General features: G+C 43.1%; 1 protein-coding gene across 1 annotated transcript in view; it reads left to right on the top strand.

Annotated features, from left to right (window-relative positions):
• rock1 (Rho-associated, coiled-coil containing protein kinase 1) overlaps positions 1-21,486 on the top strand; it is a 118,929-nt gene that overhangs the window by 46,118 nt on the left and 51,325 nt on the right. The window contains exons 3-9 of the mRNA XM_055634180.1: positions 6,913-7,013; positions 10,339-10,476; positions 11,075-11,250; positions 12,944-13,028; positions 13,780-13,924; positions 14,619-14,757; positions 15,565-15,656. Coding sequence (XP_055490155.1) covers positions 6,913-7,013; positions 10,339-10,476; positions 11,075-11,250; positions 12,944-13,028; positions 13,780-13,924; positions 14,619-14,757; positions 15,565-15,656 — 876 coding nt within the window. The remainder of the gene's footprint in view (positions 1-6,912; positions 7,014-10,338; positions 10,477-11,074; positions 11,251-12,943; positions 13,029-13,779; positions 13,925-14,618; positions 14,758-15,564; positions 15,657-21,486) is intronic.

The following is a 21,486-nucleotide window of genomic DNA, read 5'->3' as shown; positions in this document are numbered from 1 at the left end:
TTCAAAATTACTGAGATCAACTTCATTTGAGGGAACATAGTGAAGCAAAAATAATGTTGGTCTTTATTCGGGTTTTTTTCGGCACAAGGGAAACTAATGTATAGGTTGTCTCGGCTTAGTTTGAACGCTAAAGTGTATTAGTTCATTTTCTGTGCTTTTCCCACTAAAAGTTTATATTTCATCAGTAGTCACTGATTGATCAGGCTAGCTTTGCTTTGAAGATTTTGAGTCAATATATTTGTAGCCTTTTATATGTAGTAACTTTTAAATTAAGAATATTAAGATAAGTAAGCTTTACACACTGTGATACATTGATTAAGCTGCATAACCAAAACTTGCATTATTCAAAATCGCAGTTTTCATTTTTGTAGTAGTGATTTGAGGCTTCATTACTTCCGTATGTTCACATGAATATAAGGTGTGACAATATAATTGGTATTGGTTTAGCACTCCCCAGTCACGTCTTCAGTTCCCTTCAAGCAAGGTATAGAAGATGAATTTAAAGTGATGGTCATGGTCATGGTCATGCAGCAGGGAAACGGGGTCAACTCAACTCCATGCTGTCCAAGATATCCCATCTAAGCTAGTCCCTATCACCCCTTAGCCTCCTGTGCTTTAATGAATAAAGTCCTCGTCTACCCAACCTTTCCCTGTTGCTCAGGCTCTTGACTTTTGTCAACAAATAGTAAGCCATTTAGAACGGATACGAGAAAACACTTTTTCTCACAGAGAGTTGTGAGTCTGTGGAATTCTCTGCCTCAGAGGGTGGTGGAGACCGGTTCTCTGGATACTTTCAAGAGAGAGCTAGATGGGGCTCTTAAAGATAGCAGAGTCAGGGGATATGGGGAGAAGGCAGGAACAAGGTTCCTGATTGGGAATGATAAGCTATGATAACATTAAATGGCGATGCTGGCTCGAAGGACCGAATGGCCTACTCCTGCTCCTATTGTCTATCTTCCTAAATCTCATCTGCACTCTTTCCAGCTTAATGACATTCGGGGTGACTAAATTTGAACATATTATTCCAAATGGGCAACACCAATGTCTGGTACAACTGTAACATAACATGCCAACTTCTATACTCAATACAATACAATACAATACAATACAATACAATACAATACAATTTATTTGTCACTTGAACCTCATAGAGGCTCAAGTGAAATGTTGTTTCTGAAGTCATACATACAAGAAAAAAAAAACCCAAGACACAACACAATTTACACAGACATCCATCACAGCGTATCTCCACCTTGCTGTGATGGAAGGCAAAAAAAACGTATCTCTCCCCTGCACTTCCCTCTCCCCCAGAGGTCAGAGTCAAAGTCAGAGCCCCCGGCGGGCGATAACAATTGTCCCGCGGCCATTTACGCCGCGCCGGGTGACGCAAGGCCGCGCTCCGGGTCTTGTTGTTGGAGCCCCGGGCGGGCGCTGGCAAAGTCCCGCAGCCGTTGAAGCCACGCCGGGCGATGATGTAAGGCCCCGCTCCAGGTCATCCTCGACCCCGCTACTCGGGCGGGAGAAGTCGCCGTTGCAGAAGCCCCGAAAAGCGGTCTCCCAGCAGGGACCCGTGGGCTCCCGGTGTCACTGTCCACCAGACCTGCGGTAAGCCTCCGAATCCCTGAGGGTCGGGTCGCAGCAGCGCGCCACCACCGCTCCTCCCGCTCCGGACTCGGCCAGCTCCGTGATGGTGAGTAGGTCCGCAGTTCCGTGACTGGAGCCCCAGGACGTTCCTGCTGGAGGCCGCTCCACGGTGCAGCCCCAACGACAACGGAGACCCGACAGGGAAAGGTCGGGTTCTCCGTGCAGGGGAATTTTTTTTTAAGTTTCCCCCCGCGCACGCACACACACACACACACACACACACACACACACACACACACACCACACACACACCCACACACACACACACACACACACACACACACACACACACACCATCAAAAAAATAAAAACTATATTAAAACGGGACAAAAAATAACAAAAAGGAAGACGGACTGCAGAGGCCGCTACGACGTGAGTCGCGCCGCCCACCTGTACATGGGCTGTACATACAATACCCAGACTAATAATGGTAAATTTACCAAAAGCCGCCAGCTTTGTCACCCTATCTACCGGTGATGCTACTTTTTACATAACATTTATTTTATCATTTGCTCCATAGTATATAGAAATAAAATTACCCATTTACCTTCAGATATCTGCTGTTGCTTGGCTCAAGATGTACTTGTATTCATCCAATTCTATGGAGTTAATTATTTCAAATAGGCTAACAGAGCACTCTCAATCAGTGAAGTGCAATAAAATGTAATTTTATCAAAATATTGGCAACAGCTCATTACATTTTAAGCCAGTCTGTTTCACAAACAGAAGTGACAAACATTTAGGAATGTTCAGATATTCTGCTGGTTAGGTAGCATCCCCAGCAAAAGACATAGAATTAGCACTTAATGATGATGACCTTCTTTAGAACTCGAGCTTTGAGGGAGGTAAAGTAGAAGTGTATAGTCAAAAGATTTCTGCAAATAGTTATTATTATGAAACAATGTCATGTTGTCTCCAGTAGCTATTCTTTTGATAATTGTAATACCACATCATATTCAAATTATGATAATTTTTGAGCTATTTCGAAACCAGCATCTGGGCAATAGTTTCTGATTGAGAAGAGCTTGCTTCAATTATTATTTTCCGATCACTGTAACAATAATATCTATATATATTTTTGTAAACTTTTAAAAATGTTTGTCCTTAAACATTACCATGGCAGACTTAAGTTACCACTTAAGTTACCACTTATTTAAGTTCCAGAAAACCTAAATAAATTTACAAGCAATAATGTCCATGTAGTTTATACTAAATATAAGTTGCTTTACTATCGGCATAAGCTTTGGATACATTTCTAGCCCAATAATCTGTATACACAAGGTAGACACAAAATGCTGGAGTAACTCAGCGCGAGAGGCAACATCTCTGGAGAGAAAGAATGGATGACATTTTGGGTCGAGACCCTTCTTCAGACTGATGCCAGGGGAGTGGGCGGGACTGAGATAGAATGTAGTCGGAGACAGTAAGATTGGTGGGAGAACTGGGAAGGGGAGGGGATGGAGAGAGAGGGAAAGCAAGGGCTATTTGAAGTTAGAGAAGTCAATGTTTATACCGCTGTGGTGTAAGCTACCCAAACAAAATATGAGGTGCTGTTCCTCCAATTTGCGCTGGGCCTCACTCTGACAATGGAGGAGGCCCAGGACAGAAAGGTCAGATTGGGAATGGGAGGGAGAGTTAAAGTGCTGCGTAACTGGGAGATCAATTAGGTTATGGCGAACTGAGCGGAGGTGTTCAGCAAAACGATCGACGAGTCTGCACTTTGTCTCACCGATGTAGAGATGTTGACACCTGGAACAGCGGATACAGTAGATGAGGTTGGAGGAGGTGCAAGTGAACCTCTGCCTCACTTGAAAAGACTGTTGGGGTCCTTGGATGGAGTCGAGGGGGAAGGTAAAGGGACAGGTGTTGCATCTCCTGCAGTTGCAGGGGAAAGTACCTGGGGAGAGGTTGGTTTGGGTGGGAAGGGACGAGTTGACCAAGGAGTTGCTGAGGGAGTGGTCTCTGCTGAAAGGGGTAGAGATGAAAAGATGTGACCAGTAGTGGGATCCCGTGGAGGTGGTGAGAGTATTGGATGATTTTATGCTGTATGCGACAGCTGATGGGGTGGAAGGTGAGGACAAGGGGGACTCTGTCCTTGTTGCGAATGGGGGGAGGGAGAGCAAGAGCGGTATAATGGAAGAGGGGAACCCACGTATCCTAAAGAATGTGGACATCTCTGATGATCTAGTATGGAAAAAACTCATCCTGGGCGCAGATGAGGCGTAGACGGAGGAATTGGGAGTAGGAGATAGAGTCTTTACTGGAAGCAGGGTAGAAAGAAGAGTAGTCTAGATAGCTATTGGAATCAGTAGGTTTATAGTAGATGTCAGTCAATAGTTTGTCTCCTGTGTTGGAGACGGTGAGATCTAGAAACGGTAGGGAGAAGTCGGAGATGGTCCAAGTGAATTTGAGTACAGGATGGAAATTAGCCATGAAGTTGATGAAATCAGTGTGTTCAGCATGGGTACAGGAGGCAGCACCGATGCAGTCGTCAATGTAACGGAGGTGGAGTTTGGGGATAGGGCCAGTGTATGCCTGGAACAGTGATAGTTTGACGTATCCTACAAAGAGGGTGGCACAGCTGGGGCCCATTGGAGTGCCCATATGTATTTCTTGGATTTGGAGGAAGTGGGAGGAGCTGAAGGAGAAGTCATTGAACGTAAGGACCAGCTCTGCTAGGCGGAGGTTTTAGAGGGCGGAGAGCCGGAAGTAATAAAATCTGTATACACAACTGCTTCACCACAGTCAGTGAGATGTTTGAGTTGGCAAACAGTGCTTCCAGATTAGGTCACTGGTCGTTATTCATTTTTTGCCTAGTTGTGCAGCAGATGTTACAGTGGATCCTCTGTTAACTTGTTGTAGACTGATTGGTAAATTTGCAGATCATGCTAAAATAGGTGGTATTGAGAAAGTGTAGATGGTTATCAAGAATTTCATTGTGATTGTGAACATCTGGGCAAGTGGGCATTATGAATGCAGAAATATGGATTATATGCAGGTAGAGGAGATTACTTAAACCAGGCATCGTGTCCGCACGGACATTATGGGCCTAAGGGCCTGTTCCAGTGCTGCATTATTCTATGTTCTATGATGCACTTGGTGTGTAGCATCCTCCTCGTCTTTCACTTTGTAGAATCGAACAGTACAACACAGGAATAGACCCTTTGGCCTGTGATGTTTGTGTTGAATATGATGCCAAATGAAACTGGTCGCATCAGCCTGCATGTGATCCATCTTTTATGTTGTGACTATTGTCTGATGACTAGCTTTCTGGCACCTTTCTTGTTGGCACCACCAGTCAGCATCTTTCCTTTTCCGTTATCTCAGTGGTTCACGCATATAGCTTAGACGGGCAACAACCTAATGTAAGGGTGATAATCCAAGGAAATATGCTGAGAGAATGGAGCAGCTGGGCTTGTATACTCTGGAGTTTAGAAGGATGAGAGGGAGTCTCATTGAAACATATGATTGTTAAGGGCTTGGACACGTTAGAGGCAGGAAACATGTTCCCGATGTTGGGAGTCCAAAACCAGGGCCCACAGTTTAAGAATAATGAGTAAGCCATTTAGAACGGAGACAAGGAAACATTTTTTTTCACAGAGAGTGGTGAGTCTGTGGAATTCTCTGCCTCAGAGGGCGGTGGAGGCAGGTTCTCTGGATATCTAGAAAATTGTGGAGTCAGGGGATATGGGGATAAGGCAGGAACGGGGTACTGATTGGGGATGATCAGCCATGATCACATTGAATGGCGGTGCTGGCTCGAAGGGCCGAATGGCCTACTCCTGCACCTATTGTCTATTGTCTATTCCAGCAACACTTTTCTGTCCAGAGAAGATGTGATACTGAAAGCTGATAAATTTCTAAGTACCCACTGAATTATATCCCAGAGTTTTGAAAGGTGGCCACGGATATAATGTGTCCACTGGCCATTGTCTAAAAGTACTGTAGATTCTCAAAATCTCCCTACAAATCATAATCGTAATCATAATAGCACTCTACTAGCCAAGTATGATTTGACATACAGTTAATAAAGAGCAACAAGACACCCAAATACATTTTTAACATGAACATCCATCACCACGACTCCTCCACATTCCTCACTATGATGGAAGGCAAAAAAAGTTATTTGTTCTCCGCGGTCTGGGCACTGGGTTGGAGTGTCGATCCCAGGCAAGGGATCGCAGGCTCCGATGGTAAGTCATCGGCCCCACAGTGGGGCTCAAAGTCGGTCTCGAGCAAAACCTCCAGCTCCATGATGTTAGGCTGCAGAGCGACCGGAGATACGACCCGGAAACCAATCACATCACCGGCATGGTAAGAGTTTGAAATAAATTTCCCCCACCCCCCGCATTAAACAAACCAGAGAACATTAACACATACTTTTAAAACACACTAAAAATAACAAAAAAGACAAAAAGACAGACAGACTGTTGGCAAGGCTGCCATTGCTGTCGGTGCCACCCGGTGACCATTTTTAAAAGGGAGGGAGAAAGCAGGGAACTACAAAGCAGTTGGTGTAACATGCTGCAGGAAAAATGCTGCAATTTGTAATGAAGGATATAATGCAGAGAAACTGGGGAAGAATTATTGGATTGAACAGTCAGAATTTATTTATGAAAGAGACATCATGCTTGATTGATCTGTTAGGTTATTTAAAGATGCATCAAGTTGGATGGACAAGAAGATACAAGTGGATGTGGAGTATTACGATCTTCTGAAACTTATTAATAAGGTTCCTAGCGGGAGATTAGTTAGCAAGGTTAAAGCATTTGAAATTGTGGGTAAAATACTGTGTGGATTGGGTTTTGGTTAACAGACGAAGCAAAGGGTGGTAATATCTAAACAAGTACCTCTCCAATGGGCAAGTTATGACCATTGGGGTATTTTGTGATTAGTTGTTGAGTCTCAGTGTTCTATCTAAGGTTGCTCTATGAGAGAAATTATAGCTGAGGAGACCAAATTACACATTTCCAAATTTGCTGATGATACAAAATCAGGTGGGGCTGTGAGTAGAGAAGGCTTCAAGGGGATATGGACAAGCCACGTGAGTACAGATAGACTATAATCCACCTAGCATTTTCTGTTTGTACATAATCTTTCAATCCATGTTTGTAAATTCATGATTCCATATTTGTTATTTTTTGGTTATTTTTAAACAGAAAGGAAAGTTATTGCATGGGAACTCCCATATTTCACTTCAAATAAAATAGTAACTTGGTCCTGGTTACTTAAGGATGGTTTAATAATCTTAATATATATCTTTTACAGATAAAGATGCAATGAGTAAAGTTCGGGATTTAAGAATGAAAGCGGAAGATTATGAAGTAGTTAAGGTGATCGGTAGAGGAGCATTTGGAGAAGTTCAGCTGGTATGTCGGCAGCAGTGCTTTATTTGCTGTTTCTGTTTTGTTGAGACCACAAATCAAAGCAGTGATGTAATTAGAATGCTCCAAAATACCACACCCTGTAATGGTGCAGCAATCTATATTTTTCACGCAGCTCTTACATTTGTTCTCTGGAGGGCAGATCAACCTGTATCCACTCGGAATTGAGAAAAGAATGCTGAATGTGACGTAAAATACTGCAATGATTGAACTCTGGAGCAGGGTCATGATAAAACAGTGGCCAACGTAAATATTCTGGGCTATCTCAGTTATCTTTCTCAGATTTATCTCCAGACGTCTGCCAAAGGATAATTTATTAATAAATACGGAATATTGTAATGCTTTATTCAAAGGAACGTGTGCAATAATGTATTTACAATCATTGCCCACGTGTGGGGGAAATAAAGAAATAATTCTATCTTTCTTCGCAGAAGAAGGCATTGAAAACCTCTCAAGGCAGAGCTCTTTAAATCTAGAGTAAATGAGTTTAAAAAAGTTTGCGTTAAAAAAAAAAATATGGAACTGACAGGTGGTAAATCCCCCAAGACCTAATGATCTGTGTCCTTAGAATTTTGAAGAAGGTTGTTATGAAGTTACTGGATGCTTTGTATTTTATCATCCAAAATTCTACAAAATTCAGGAGAGACTTACTTTTGAAAAAGTTTATAAGGATTTTGATGCCCTTGCAGTGGATTATTGAAAGTTCATTTATCAAGCAATTCTGTTAATTTATCAATTTAATTCTGCAAGCAATTTAGAAAGCATGTATGGTGTCCTTTTTTTTTGGCAAGGGGATTTGAGTACAAGAATGGATGCATCTTTCTCCAATTATTTAGCGCCCTGGTTAGACCACATTTGGAATATTGTGTATAGAGCTGGCCTCCTTCCCAACGAAAGAAAATGTTTAAGAATTAATTGCAGATGCTGGAAAATTGGATGACAAAAATGCTGGAGAAACTCAGCTGGCGGTGCGAAGGAAATGGGCAACGTTTCGGGTCGAGACTCTTCAGACCGATGTGAGGGTGGAGGGGTGGGGGGGCGAAAAGAAGAAAGGAAGATGCGGAGACAGTGGGCTGAGGGAGAGCTGAGAAGGGGAGGAGAAAGCAGGGACTACCTGAAATTAGAGAAGTCAATGTTCATACCGCTGGGGTGTAAACTGCCCAAGCGAAATATGAGGTGCTGTTCCTCCAATTTACGGTGAACCTCACTCTGGCCATGGTGGAGGCCCAAGACAGAAAGGTCGGATTCGGAATGGGAGGGGGAGTTGAAGTGCTGAGCCACCGGGAGATTAGGTAGGTTAATGCAAGCGGAGCGGAGGTGATGGGCGAAGCGATCACCAAGCCTACGCTTGGTCTCACCGATGTAGAGCAGCTGACACCTAGAGCAGCGGATGCAATAAATGAGGTTGGAGGAGGTGCAGGTGAACCTCTGCTGCACCTGGAAAGACTGCTTGGGTCCTTGAATGGAGTCAAGGGAGGAGGTAAAGCGACAAGTGTAGCATTTCCTGCAGTTGCAAGGGAAAGTTCCAGGAGACGCAGTGGTTTGGGTGGGAAGGAACGATTTGACCAGGGAGTTACAGAGGATGCCGTATCTGCGGAAAGCAATAGACAATAGGTGCATGAGTAGGCCATTTGGCCTTTCGAGCCAGCACCGCCATTCCATGTGATCACGGCTGATCATCACAATCAGTACCCCGTTCCTGCCTTCTCCCCGTATCCCCTGACTCTGCTATTTTTAAGAGCCCTATCTAGTTCTCTCTTGAAAGCATCCAGAGAACCTGCCTCCACCGCTAACTCGCCCAACCTATCCAAGTCACCTTGCAGCCTCCTAGCATCCTCCTCACAGCTAACACTGCCCTCCCAGCTTCGTGTCATCCGCAAACTTGGAGATGTTGCATTCAATTCCTTCATCCAGATCATTAATATATATTGTAAATAGCTGGGGTCCCAGAACTGAGCCTTGCGGTACCCCACTAGTCACTGCATGCCTTTCTGAAAAGGACCCGTTTACTCCTACTCTTTGCTTCCTGTCTGCCAGCCAGTTCTCTATCCACATCAATACTGAACCCCCAATACCGTGTGCTTTTAGTTTGCATACTAATCTCTTATGTGGGACCTTGTCGAAAGCCTTCAGAAAGTCCAGATATAACACATCCACTGGTTCTCCCTTATCCACTCAACTAGTTATATCCTCGAAAAATTCTATAAGATTCGTCAGAGATCATTTACCTTTCATAAATCCATGCTGACTTTGTCCAATGATTTCACCACTTTCAGCCAAACATTAGGCTTACCAAAATCAACTGTTTGGAACATCATTAAGAAGAAAGAGAGCACTGGTGAACTTAATAATCGTAAAGGGACTGGCAGGCCAAGGAAGACCTCCGCAGTTGATGACAGAAGAATTCTCTCTATAATAAAGAAAAATCCCCAAACACCTGTCTGATAGATCAGACACACTCTTCAGGAGTCAGGTGTGGATTTGTCAATGACCACTGTCTGCAGAAGACTTCATGAACGGAAATACAGAGGCTACACTGCAAGGTGCAAACCGCAAAAATAGGATGGCCCGGTTACAGTTTTCCAAGAAGTACTTAAAAGAGCAACCACAGTTCTGGAAAAAGGTCTTGTGGACTTGAGAGAAGAGTGATGGCAAGAGCAAAATATGGAGGAGAGGACTGAGGGGGACTAGCCCCCAAAGCAAGCATAAGCTAAAGATGGCTGCAATACATGCTTGGCAGAGCATCACCAGAGAAGACACCCAGAACTGGCGATGTCCATGAATCGCAGACTTCAAGTAGTCATTGCATGCAAAGGATATGTAGCAAAATACTAAATAACTACTTTTATTTACAGGATGACATTGCTGTGTCCCAAACATTATGGTGCCCTGAAATGGGGTTCTATGCATAAACACTGCCGTCATTTCTACACGGTGAAACCAAAATGTATAAAAATGGCCTTTATTAAAATATGACAATGTGCTCTTTAACCACATGTGATTTTTTTTCTATTACAAATCTCAAATTGTGGAGTACAGGTAAACAAATAAATGATAGGTCTTTGTCCCATTATTATGGAGGACACTGTAGTTATGTGTATGTGAAAGAGGGGATACTGATGTATACCATAAAACTGAACTATTTTAGCTATGGAGTGTTGCAGCATGTCATAATTTATTCATCAAAAATGCTGTGAAAATCTATAAGTAAGCATGTTATCAATATTCATCTCAAAATATACATGTATTTTTATCCAATATCTTAAACATACTTCCTTTTTCTGATATGTCAATACAATATTTTTTTTAGGTGAGACACAGAGGTACACGCAAAGTATTTGCAATGAAACTGCTCAGCAAGTTTGAAATGATAAAACGATCCGATTCAGCATTCTTTTGGGAAGAAAGAGGCATCATGGCATTTGCAAATAGTCCATGGGTTGTGCAGGTATCTCATGCATTTTTATTATCACGTGCAATTGAGTAGCTTTGAAAGTGAGAATATAAACTGTATTTGTTAAACCTGGAATTTTTTTTGTCTTTATTATGGCGAATTAGTTTTCGGATTCAGAACTGATTTTGCACCCATAAATTGGAGAGATTTTTAGCAAATCACATTTTTAAAAATACGTACAACAATGTCTTGCCTCCCCTCTGTACTCAGGGCATTTTACAATTGTCATCTGATGCCATGCACTCTGCATCCAGCACTACACATGCTTCTTGATAAAAAATAATTTGTTAGCCATTTCATAAAGAACAAGAAATATGTTTGTAAAAAGGAAACTAATAACACGTTTTATTTTATCTTTTATCATTTGCCATCATCCACCAGCATCCAGTTTATCAGTTCATCGCTGAGATATTAACTTTTCTTCCACTGTGGATGTTGTCTGATCTGAGAATTTTTTGTTATAATCGGATTTTCAGCATGTATAGTATCTTGCATATAATATGTTTCTTCTCATTGCATGGAGTGCCAACATTATCTTTATATACACTCTTACAGATATGGGTTAATTAATCTATTTTGTTCTCCTAAATAGCTATCCTATGCTTTCCAAGATAATCGTTATCTCTACATGGTGATGGAATATATGCCTGGAGGGGATCTTGTGAATTTAATGAGTAATTATGACATGCCTGAAAAATGGGCCAGGTTTTACACTGCAGAAGTTGTTCTTGCTTTGGATGCCATTCATTCCATGGGTTTCATTCACAGGTAATTATTTGACAGTTGATCCTGGCTGTTGCAAATTAAATTGGGATTTCAGTTTTGGCGCAATTATATGTTGAACATGAAATTAAAAGTATATACACTCACATAAACACAATGTGTGTTGTGTGTGTGTGTGTGTGTTGTGGTTTAATATTGAAGATAGACACAGAAATCTGGAGTAACTCAGCGGTTAGACGGCATCTCTGGAGAAAACGAATAGGTAATGGTTTATGTCGAGACCCTCCTTGAGACTGAGAGTCAGGGGAAAGGGAAACGAGAGATTTTGACGGTGATATAGAGAGAGAGATATACAACAAATGAATGAAAGATGCAAAACTAACAATAAAGGAAACAGGCCATTGTTAACTGTGGCCTAACTGAATTTGAGTATGAACAATGAGACTCAACAAGACGACTTTGAAGCTAGTACGACTTGGGTGGGGGAGGGCTGGAGAGAGGGGGGAAGCATGGGTTACTTGAAGATAGAGAAATCAATATTTATACCACGTGGTTGTAAGCTCGCTAAGTGAAATATGAGGCTGTTCCTCCAATTTGAGTTTGGCCTCACTCTGACAATGGAGAAGGTCTAGGACAGAAAAATCAGTGTGGGAATGGGAAGGGAACTAAAGAGTTTGGCAACCAGGAGATTAGGTAGGTCCAGGCAGACTGAGCGAAGGTGTTCAGCGAAATGACGTCCCGTCTATGTTTGGTCTCGCCGATGTTTAAAGAGTCCACACCTTGAACCAGGGATACAGTAGATGAGATTGGAGGAGGTGCAAGTGAAACTCTGCCTAACCTGAAAGGACTGTCTGGGTCCCTGGACAGTTGAGGGAGGAGGTATAAGGTATAATCCTGTAGAATTAATCAGAAGGTTGCAGATTCAAATTTCTCTCTCAGATTTGAGCCCCGAATCTAAACTAATACTGCATGATATTACTTTCACAAGTACACGGATAGGAAAGGCAATATACACTTGGGCAGGTACATGTACAGCAAAGATTTAGGGAGAATACTAGACCAAGTGCAGACCCGTTGGGTCTGTCCCCCCAGGGATAAGTGTGGTGAGATGGGGGGGTGCAAGGGGGGGGGGGGGGGACAGGGGGGGGAAGGGGGGCAGGCAATATACACTTGTGGGCACATGCGGCGTCACACACACTAACTACCCCCCTGCACACGCTAACTTTTAATGGGGCATCTTGATCGGCATGTACGAGTTGGGCCAAGCGTCCTGTTTCCGTGCTGTGTGGCTCTATGTTAGTAATGAGGTGGTGGTGCAATGCCTAAAGTGTTGTCTTTAAGACAGTTGGGCATTTAGTTGTGGCTGCCTTTGCATTCTGAGATGGGCATAAATGATTTTATGTCATGGGTCAATACTCATCCCTTGATTAACAATACAATCAGAGCTTTGTCAGTCATTATTATATTGCTGTTTGTGGAATGCTGTCCATAAATTTGTACTTTATAATATGACAGTGATTATCGGACTACAGAAGTGCTTTCATTGCTGGTAAGATTTTGGTGATATCCTGTGAAATGTCTCACAGCAATGCCGTTTATTTTAAATGTGTAAATGGAGATCTCTGTGTTGGGTGCGTATAATAAATATTCTTAAGAACTATGCTGAGCATTAGTCTCTAAACTATATTTTCTTTCATAAACATTTTGCAGTAAAATTATTTTTTTTGTATCTTATCAGGGATGTGAAACCAGATAATATGTTGCTTGACAAAGCTGGTCATTTAAAATTAGCAGATTTTGGAACTTGCATGAAGATGAATAAAGTAAGTTTTAGTATGCTGTGTTGACTTTCCAAAAATTAACTAATCGTATTTGATTCTTTCCACATATGCTGTTGCAAAGCTGGTTTTTCCATAATGCTTTGCATTGATTTATCTCCTAAAGGGCCTATCCTAATGGACGAGGTAATTCAAGAGTTCTCCCGCGTTTTCCCCAGATTGGAACTCGGAGAATGTCTGTAGCGGGTCCGTAGACATTCCCCAACGACATACCCCAACAAAAAATAACAAAAACTACTTAAAAACACAGACAAAAAATAATAAAAACGCAGACGGGCTGCAGAGGCCGCTGCTGACAAGAGTCAAGCCGTCTACCGTACAAACAAGGATTGAATTTGAAGTGCTGCTGCTATTAAACTCCCAATATTCACAAGTGTGGAAATTAATGTATTTTGGCAACATTAATTCAGAAGGGGAATAATTGTCCTCAGAATAGAGTGTACATTTAACGTAAAACTGAGCAGTGTGTGTCTGTGTCCTAATCTAAAGGATGGTGCATCCAGTAGTACAATGCTCTCTCTATTACAGGGCAGTGTTCAGGTCCTGGGGATGAACCTTCTGACTTGGCCAAGAATACTGCTACGGATTGAATAGTTGTGCAGGCTGTTCATCAAATTCTCTGAATAATTATTTTTAATTCTATTCTGCACTTAATACATTTTTGAAATGTCACTCTGTGTAAAATAGGATGTGTGGTTAGCATGAATTAACAAACCGTTTTACTTGCCATCACTAGGAAGGAATGGTGCGATGTGATACAGCTGTTGGGACACCTGATTACATTTCCCCTGAGGTGCTGAAATCTCAAGGTGGAGATGGTTATTACGGAAGGGAGTGTGATTGGTGGTCAGTTGGAGTATTCCTGTATGAGATGCTTGTTGGTGAGTTAAGAAATTATGTATTAAATTTGCTATTATTATTATGAGATAATTCTGGCTCCCCAAAAAATTCGGTCACATTAAAAATTGGTGTAAATTTCATGTTAATTTTTTGTAATTTGAAGGACAAAATATTTAAAATTGATCGATGCATTTGTGGCCGCATCAGTGTTGCATTTGCTATGATAATGACTGGTGGAAACTTGTAGTCATTGTTATGAATGTCCAAGAATTCCATTCAGCTCTGCCCTTACAGCTTATTTTCACAGCTCAGCTTTTACTATATATGATACTAATTTCTCCATCAACTATATCATTTTAGCTCTATCAGCTAAAATAATTTGAATAGGAATTGGGACTTTGTCTGACAGAAGGTTAGTGAAAGCATCCATGTCCCTCATTGGTACAGTCAGTGCGCTTCTATGGCTATGGAAATAAAATGAGCATTAAAAATAAATGTTTGGATTATAAATCAGACATGACCCTTAAATATCATTGATTCTTTTTTTCCAATGTAATGGAATGATTGATATTACACTTTATACAGTTCTGTCTTTGAACACCCATAGCCATCCTGAGAGGTCGTATGTTACGTAATTAAATTTGTTATTGTGGTGACTGATCCATTGAATAAAGTTGCTTTATCAATTGCATTACTTGTTATGAAGGCTAAATGATGTTTTTACTCCTTTTACAGGTGACACACCATTTTATGCAGATTCATTAGTGGGAACATACAGCAAAATTATGAATCACAAAAACTCATTGTTGTTTCCTGAAGATAATGATATTTCTAAGGATGCAAAGAGCCTTATTTGTGCTTTCCTCACTGACAGGTATGAAAACAAACATATGTTAAACTATGGTGTGTTCAGACCTCCCGTACATAGATGCTCTGAAGCTACAAAATAATATTGCTCTTTTCAGGGCTCATCATAACTGAATGCTTATTCAGATTCCTATTTAAACATAATATTTTTGATTGTAAATGGAGTCCAATTTATTAAAATCCTCATTCAGATTAGTTTGTTATGTACAGCATAGTGCAATGAAATTCCCTGTTTAGATAAATCCTAGAGTTAACAGAGTACATACATTCATGATAAATACATGAGTAAAGACAATGTTGAATGTAAAACAGCATAATGGTGCACGATTGAATGTTAGATAAATGTCTGATGTTAAGTACGAGACTATTATATTCCACCCTGCCTTCCCATGTTCTATTCGCTTGCATTATCCAGAGCTGCATTAGAAAATTATAAATACACACAGGTTGTTCTACGGGCAATGAATGTTCTACCAAATATGTAACTCATCAGTAGTTATCATAAACCCTATGGAGCCCAGGTCACACAAAACATTTGGATTAAATAAGGTTTTTGTGCAGAAGGATACACATCTTAAAAAATTATTGTTATTGGCAGGGATTGAGATTACATTTTTAAAACTCAGTGCATTCATGTTATTTTGTCAATTTTGGCTATCTTAAGGAAGGCAAACAAAGTATTATTAATGATCTTAATATTGACTTGAAATAAATTAGGTTCTGTTTTATTTTTTTTTTAAAGCAAAACTGTGGGACATATTGTGGACTCTGATCTAACCAACAGTATTTTGTTAATGTTGATTATTTTCTCTAGGGAAGTGAGGCTTGGCCGGAATGGTGTTGCAGAAATCAAAAAGCATCCTTTCTTCCAAAATGATCAATGGACCTGGGAAAATATTAGAGATAGTAAGTTATCAAAAATGTCATTCATAATATTTTATGCATTGTTATTTTGAAATTTTATTGAAGCTGATTGTCAATGCATTTTCTGTTGGAATATAAACTGGATTGTGAATTGACAATCAATTCAATCGTCCTTCAAGATTAAAAAATGTACAGGTGCACAACCTTTTATCCGAAATGCCTTGGGACCAGACACTTGTCGGATTTCGGACATTTTCGGATTTCCGAATGGAAGATTTTTACCGTAGATTAGGTGGGTAGCGCGGGCGGCTTGAAAAGTCTGGAGCAGCTGCCTCCTCCCCGGAGACCGGGAGAATCATTGTAAATCATTGCATAAATGTTAGTCAGTTAGTTTGGAGGGATTTTATGTGGTGGTGGTGGAGTAGGGGTGAAGGGGGAAACTTTAATTCTTAGTCCCCTACCTGGTCGGCGACTCCCAACCTCGCGGAGCTGGGGGCTCCGTCTGGCCGCGGGCGGCGCCGGTTGGAGCTCCGACCCCGGCAACTCGACCCCTGGCTGCGCGGCTCCAAATCCAGCGACGCTCCGCGAATGTTGGGTCGGCGGCCACAGCGCTCCGGAGCTTGCCGCACGGCGACCCGGTAAGGCATTGCCCGCTCCCCGCTGGTATCCCAGCGCTGCGACGCCGCCGACTCCCGACATTCGCGGAGCTGGGGCGTCCGGCCGCGGGCCGCGCTGGATTTGGAGCGCCTCGCAGCCAGGGGTAGAGTTGCCGGGGTCGGAGCTACAACCGGCGCCACCCGCAGCCCCACCGGCCACAGCGCTGCGGAGCTTACTGCACGGCGACCCGGTAAGGCATTGACCGCTCCCCGCCTCTGCGACCAGGTAGGGGACTAAGAATTAAAGTTTACCCCTTCACCCCCCCCTTCACATAAAAGCCCTCCAAACTAACTGACTAACATTTAAGCAATGATTTACAGATGTTTAAGTGTCTCCCGGTCTCCGGGGAGGAGGCAGCCGCTACAGTAGTACAGACCAAAGATCTTATAGCGATCTTTGGTACAGACCTGGGTTGACCGTGGGTCGTTTCGGGTCAAGTTTGGTGCCAAACGCGAGCTTTGGTGCGCAGACGACATCTGGAAAAAATGGCCGGTTTTCGGAGTTTTTCGGTTTCCAGAACACCGGATAAAAGGTTGTGCACCTGTATTCCATTGCTGTCAAAGCACAATTAAGCTAAGCTATAATTTAGATTATATCTTAATTTAGGACATAGGACATTTATTGTCACATACACCAATTGGTGTAGTGAAATTTGAGTTGCCATTGAAGCACACCAATAGAATAAACACAACATTATAGAATTTAACATTAAACATAACCCCCCCCCCCCACAATTATAATTGAGATTATGAATTAAGATTAAGAATAAGGGGTAAGCCATTTAGACGGAGACGAGGAACACTTCTTCACACAGAGAGTTGTGAGTCTGTGGAATTCTCTGCCTCAGAGGGCGGTGGAGGCCGGTTCTCTGGATACTTTCAAGAGAGAGCTAGATAGGGCTCTTAAAGATAGGGGATATGGGCAGAAGGCAGGAACGGGTTACTGATTGGGGATGATCAGCCATGATCACATGGCGGTGCTGGCTAGTAGGACCGAATGGCCTACTCCTGCACCTATTGTCGAAAGAAGAAGAATGACAAATTCTGACTCCATTGCTAATCCTGAATGTGATTTCTCCAACTTTACAGCTCTCAATTATCTATATTACTAAATCTCTGTTCTTGACTGCTTTTGGCCTTCTGTGCTGCGATTTCCGAGAGAACGCCGCCACCTACGGCCGTCATTTTTGGCCACCTCGCTCAGAGCCCCCCTCCGCCGCATGTGTGCCGAGGATTTTTCCCGTCGATGAAAAATGACAGAGATATTAATGTTTTTACAAAATTCCCCATTCTCTCTGCTGCCCCTGCTGGAGGGAGGGGGAGGGACTATAAAACCAGGAAGTGGTGTGCCTCAATCAGTCTCTGAAAGTGGTGTGCCTCAATCAGAGCTTTGAATCACACTAAACAAATGTCTCCACAGCTGTGAGTACCCATAATGTGGTTTGAAATAAAAATATGTTTAGTTTGAGGAAAAAAGCACTGCCTGCAAATGATTGTTTGGGTTGAAGTAAAAAGGCACCCTCTCTCTCTCTCTCTCTCCCCTCCTCTCTCTCTCCCCACCTCTCTCTCTCCCTATCCCTCTCTCTTTCTCTCTCTCTCTCCCCCCTCTCCCCCCGTCTCTCTCCCTTTCTCTCTCTCTCCCTCCTGTCTTTCTCCTCTCTCTCTCTCTCCTCTCCCCCTCTCTCCCCCTCCTCTCTCCCCCCCTCCTCTCTCCCCCCTCTCTCTCCCCCCCTCCTCCTCCCCCCCCTCCTCTCCCCCTCCTCTCCCCCCTCCTCTCTCCCCTCCTCCTCTCCCCCCCTCTCTCCCCCCCTCTCTCTCCATCTCTCCCCTCCTCTCTCTCCTCCCCCTCCTCCTCTCCTCTCTCCCCCCCTCTCCTCTCTCTCTCTCCCCCTCCTCTCTCTCTCCCCCCCTCCCTCTCCTCCTCTCCCTCTCCTCCCCCCTCCCCCCCTCCTCCCCCCCCTCTCCTCTCCCCCCCTCTCCTCTCCCCCTCTCCTATCCTCTCCTCTCCCCATCTATCTATCTATCTATCTATCTATCTCTCCCTCCCCCCCTCTCTCTCCCCTCCTCTCTCCTCTCTTTCTTTCTTTTTTTCTATCTGTCTCTCTATCTTTCTCTCTTTCTCTCTATCTATCTCTCTACTCCTCCCCCTTCTCTCTCTCTCTCTCCTCCTCTCTCTCCCCCCCCCTATCACCCCCCCCCTCTCCTCTACTCCCCCCCTCTACTCCCTCCTCCTCCCCCACCCCCTCCTCTCCCTCCCCCTCCTCCCCCCCTCTCCTCTCCCCCCCCCCTCCCTCCCCCTCTCCTCCCTCTCCCTTCCCTCCATCTCCCTCCCTCCCCCCTCTCCTCTCCCCCCCTCCTCTCTCCTCTCCCCTCTCCCCCTCTCTCTCTCTCTCTCTTTTTCTCCCTCTCCTCCCCTCCCTCCCCCCCCCCCACCGTCCCTTCCCTCCACCACCTCTCCCCCTCCCCTCACCTCACCCCCTTCTCAGCACCCCCCTCTCTCTCTCTCCCTCACTCTCACCCTCTCTCTCTCCTCCCCTCCTCCCCCACCTTTCCTCCCTCACCCACCCTCCCTCTTCTCCTCCTCTCCACCCCCCTCTCCCCTCTTGCCCCTCTCTGTGTCTCTGTCTCTCTCTGTCTCTGCCCCTTCTCTCTCTGCCCTCACTCTCTAACCCCCCCCTCTCTAGATGTGACTGCAAGTTGGGGGCTATGCGTCAGTAGATAGGGTGGTTATGGGGTAAAAGGAGCAAATTAATAATATTAATATAATATCAAGGGGGGTAATTAGCGTGAGTGCGGGGGGGGGGGGGTAGTTAGTGTGTGTGACGCTGCATGCCACCTCCCCCCCCCCCCCCCCCCACAACCACACGTTGGGGGAACAGACCCAACGGGTCTGCACTTGGTCTAGTATTCTATATATATCTTATTTTAGCCATTGGGTCTGATAGTCAATAATTTCCAGTCTCTTATTGTGACCTATTACTCACTCAAAACTTAGATTTATGAGGAGCTTGACCCATGAGGAAAGATTGAACAGAATGGGCCATAAGCAAAATAAGAGGTAAACTCATTGAAACAAAATATTCTAAGGGGCCTTGACAAAGTAGAGGTGTGAACATGATTCCTCTGTAAAATTAGCCTAGAACTAGGGGAAACAGCCTCCTGATAAAGCAAGACTCATTTAAGACTTGAACAGGAACTACCTCCTTGCTTGTGAACCTTGGAATTCTGTATGCTAGTGAACCCTGTCTGTTAAATCATTACATTTCTGAAAGGGTGACAGAAAATTTTGAACTAGAAGAGAATTTAAGGTTTATGGCCATTGAGAGGAAAATGGAGATAAGCCAGATTGTTATTGAATGGCATTGCAGGCCTGGGGGGCACTGCCACTTTATTCGTATATATTTTTAAGTTGTCATGTTGAATACATTCTAATTTTTAATACATATATTACACTCCCACCATTATGAATTGTGCTAATGATTTTTTTTTATTTTCTCAAACATTCCAGTGAATATGTTGTAAAAAGTCTGAGGTCCTCAATATTTTCTCAAAGCATGGAACCCAGTCCTTCAATTTATACTCATTGTTTTGGCATTCTATACTTTATTGTTACACCATAACTAGAATTTCTATTGCTGTTTCAACCACCTTATCAATGTATGTTTGGAGATGGGGAAATTCTGGAAATGATAGCTGTGCACTGGTTGGCTAGATAGTGAGTAAATTAATTATGGTGAAAATTGCTAGACCAAAATAAATACGGGAAATAATTAAATGGTGTGCAGCTTGATTTTGCATTACCTTGTAGGGGAGATTCATAGAAGATGTTCCACAGTTTAATATATGTTTCTTTATATGCAGTGTAAAATATTGATATTTAGTTCATGCTTATGTTCAAATAAAACTAGTTCTCTTAAAGTTGCTCTAATGTAGCCCATGCAGTTATTAGGGAGTTGATACTGATTACTGATGCAGAAAGCTCACAAAAGCTAATTGAACCAAAATAACCTGACAACTCAGTGTCTTGCTCATGGCTTTGACTAATAAACAAAATCCTTCAATGTTTACGTTTTTGTGGCTCATATTTCCCAGTTTCAGTTTGTGTAAACTGAAGGTCTTGGCAATGATAAGAAACCAAATGATTACAGTGAGAGTACCAAGGATATGAAGTTATTCCACAGATTATATAGACCAGAGGGATTAGATTTAAAATGGGAGTAAGGGGTTTAGAGGGGATCTGTCTGTGGAGGAGCTTGTACAATCAGAGGTGGTTGATGTTTGGAACACATTTCCGAGGAATTGTTGAAGCAGGTACCCTCATAGCATTTATGAAACATCAGCATTAGCACCAGATCCTCCAAAGCATGGTAGGCTTCAGACCAAGTACAGGGTAAATAGCAATAATCTACATAAATACTTGATGGTCGGCATAGATATGTTGGGCTGAAGGGTCTGTTGTTGTGCCTCACAATTCAATGAGCAAATAGATTACCTCTGTTGCACGAAGGCACAGAGGCAACAATGCATTATTTTAGCAGTGGATTCTATTAAATTAAACGTTCCCGAGGATATAAATGTGGAAGCCATGATGTTTATTCTTGGGGGAATAAGGCAGGGTGCACATCTATTCAATGTTCTCTTAAACTTGTGCATTCTCACATATATTGGAATGCTTTTGATTCCTTCAACTAGCAATAGGCTACTTTGGGTGAGTTACAGTTATATTAGGCATTTACAGTATTCAACTGAGAGTTTGTTTGCTCTGCGGGAACTATTCAACAAGTTGTGCCAAAGTTGGTTACTAATATGTTGTTTTTTCTAGTATTCTATTTCAAAGGTTATCGTGGACTTTGCATCTGCTGGTGTTTTCCAAGTGAAAGCAATTTTTGGAGCCAAACTGTTATGGAGTGCAGGAGGGCTGCACCTTTTACACAAACACCTTTAGAATTCTGAAACATTTGCACTCAAAAGTTGAGAATATTATGTAAATTTAGATTTTCAGATGTGCAAGAGATATAATTTTGTAGGTAGTAGGCCCCCCTCGGTCATGACTGACCAAGCCTGGGCGATGTCATATGGAGGACAGGCTGTTGCCCATGCAACACATCCCCCCCTCTCCACGTCGCAGATCGATCCAAAGGAACAGCAGGGCCATTACAATTTGACACCGTGGGAGCTGCCAGAGCGAGGTTGCAGACAACGACGAACTGCCTTAG

The sequence above is a fragment of the Leucoraja erinacea genome, chromosome 4 (genome assembly GCF_028641065.1).
Source record: "Leucoraja erinacea ecotype New England chromosome 4, Leri_hhj_1, whole genome shotgun sequence".
Taxonomy (NCBI): Eukaryota; Metazoa; Chordata; class Chondrichthyes; order Rajiformes; family Rajidae; genus Leucoraja; species Leucoraja erinaceus.
The sequence above is the reverse complement of the archived record's forward strand: the minus strand, read 5'-3'. Positions and strand labels throughout refer to the sequence as shown.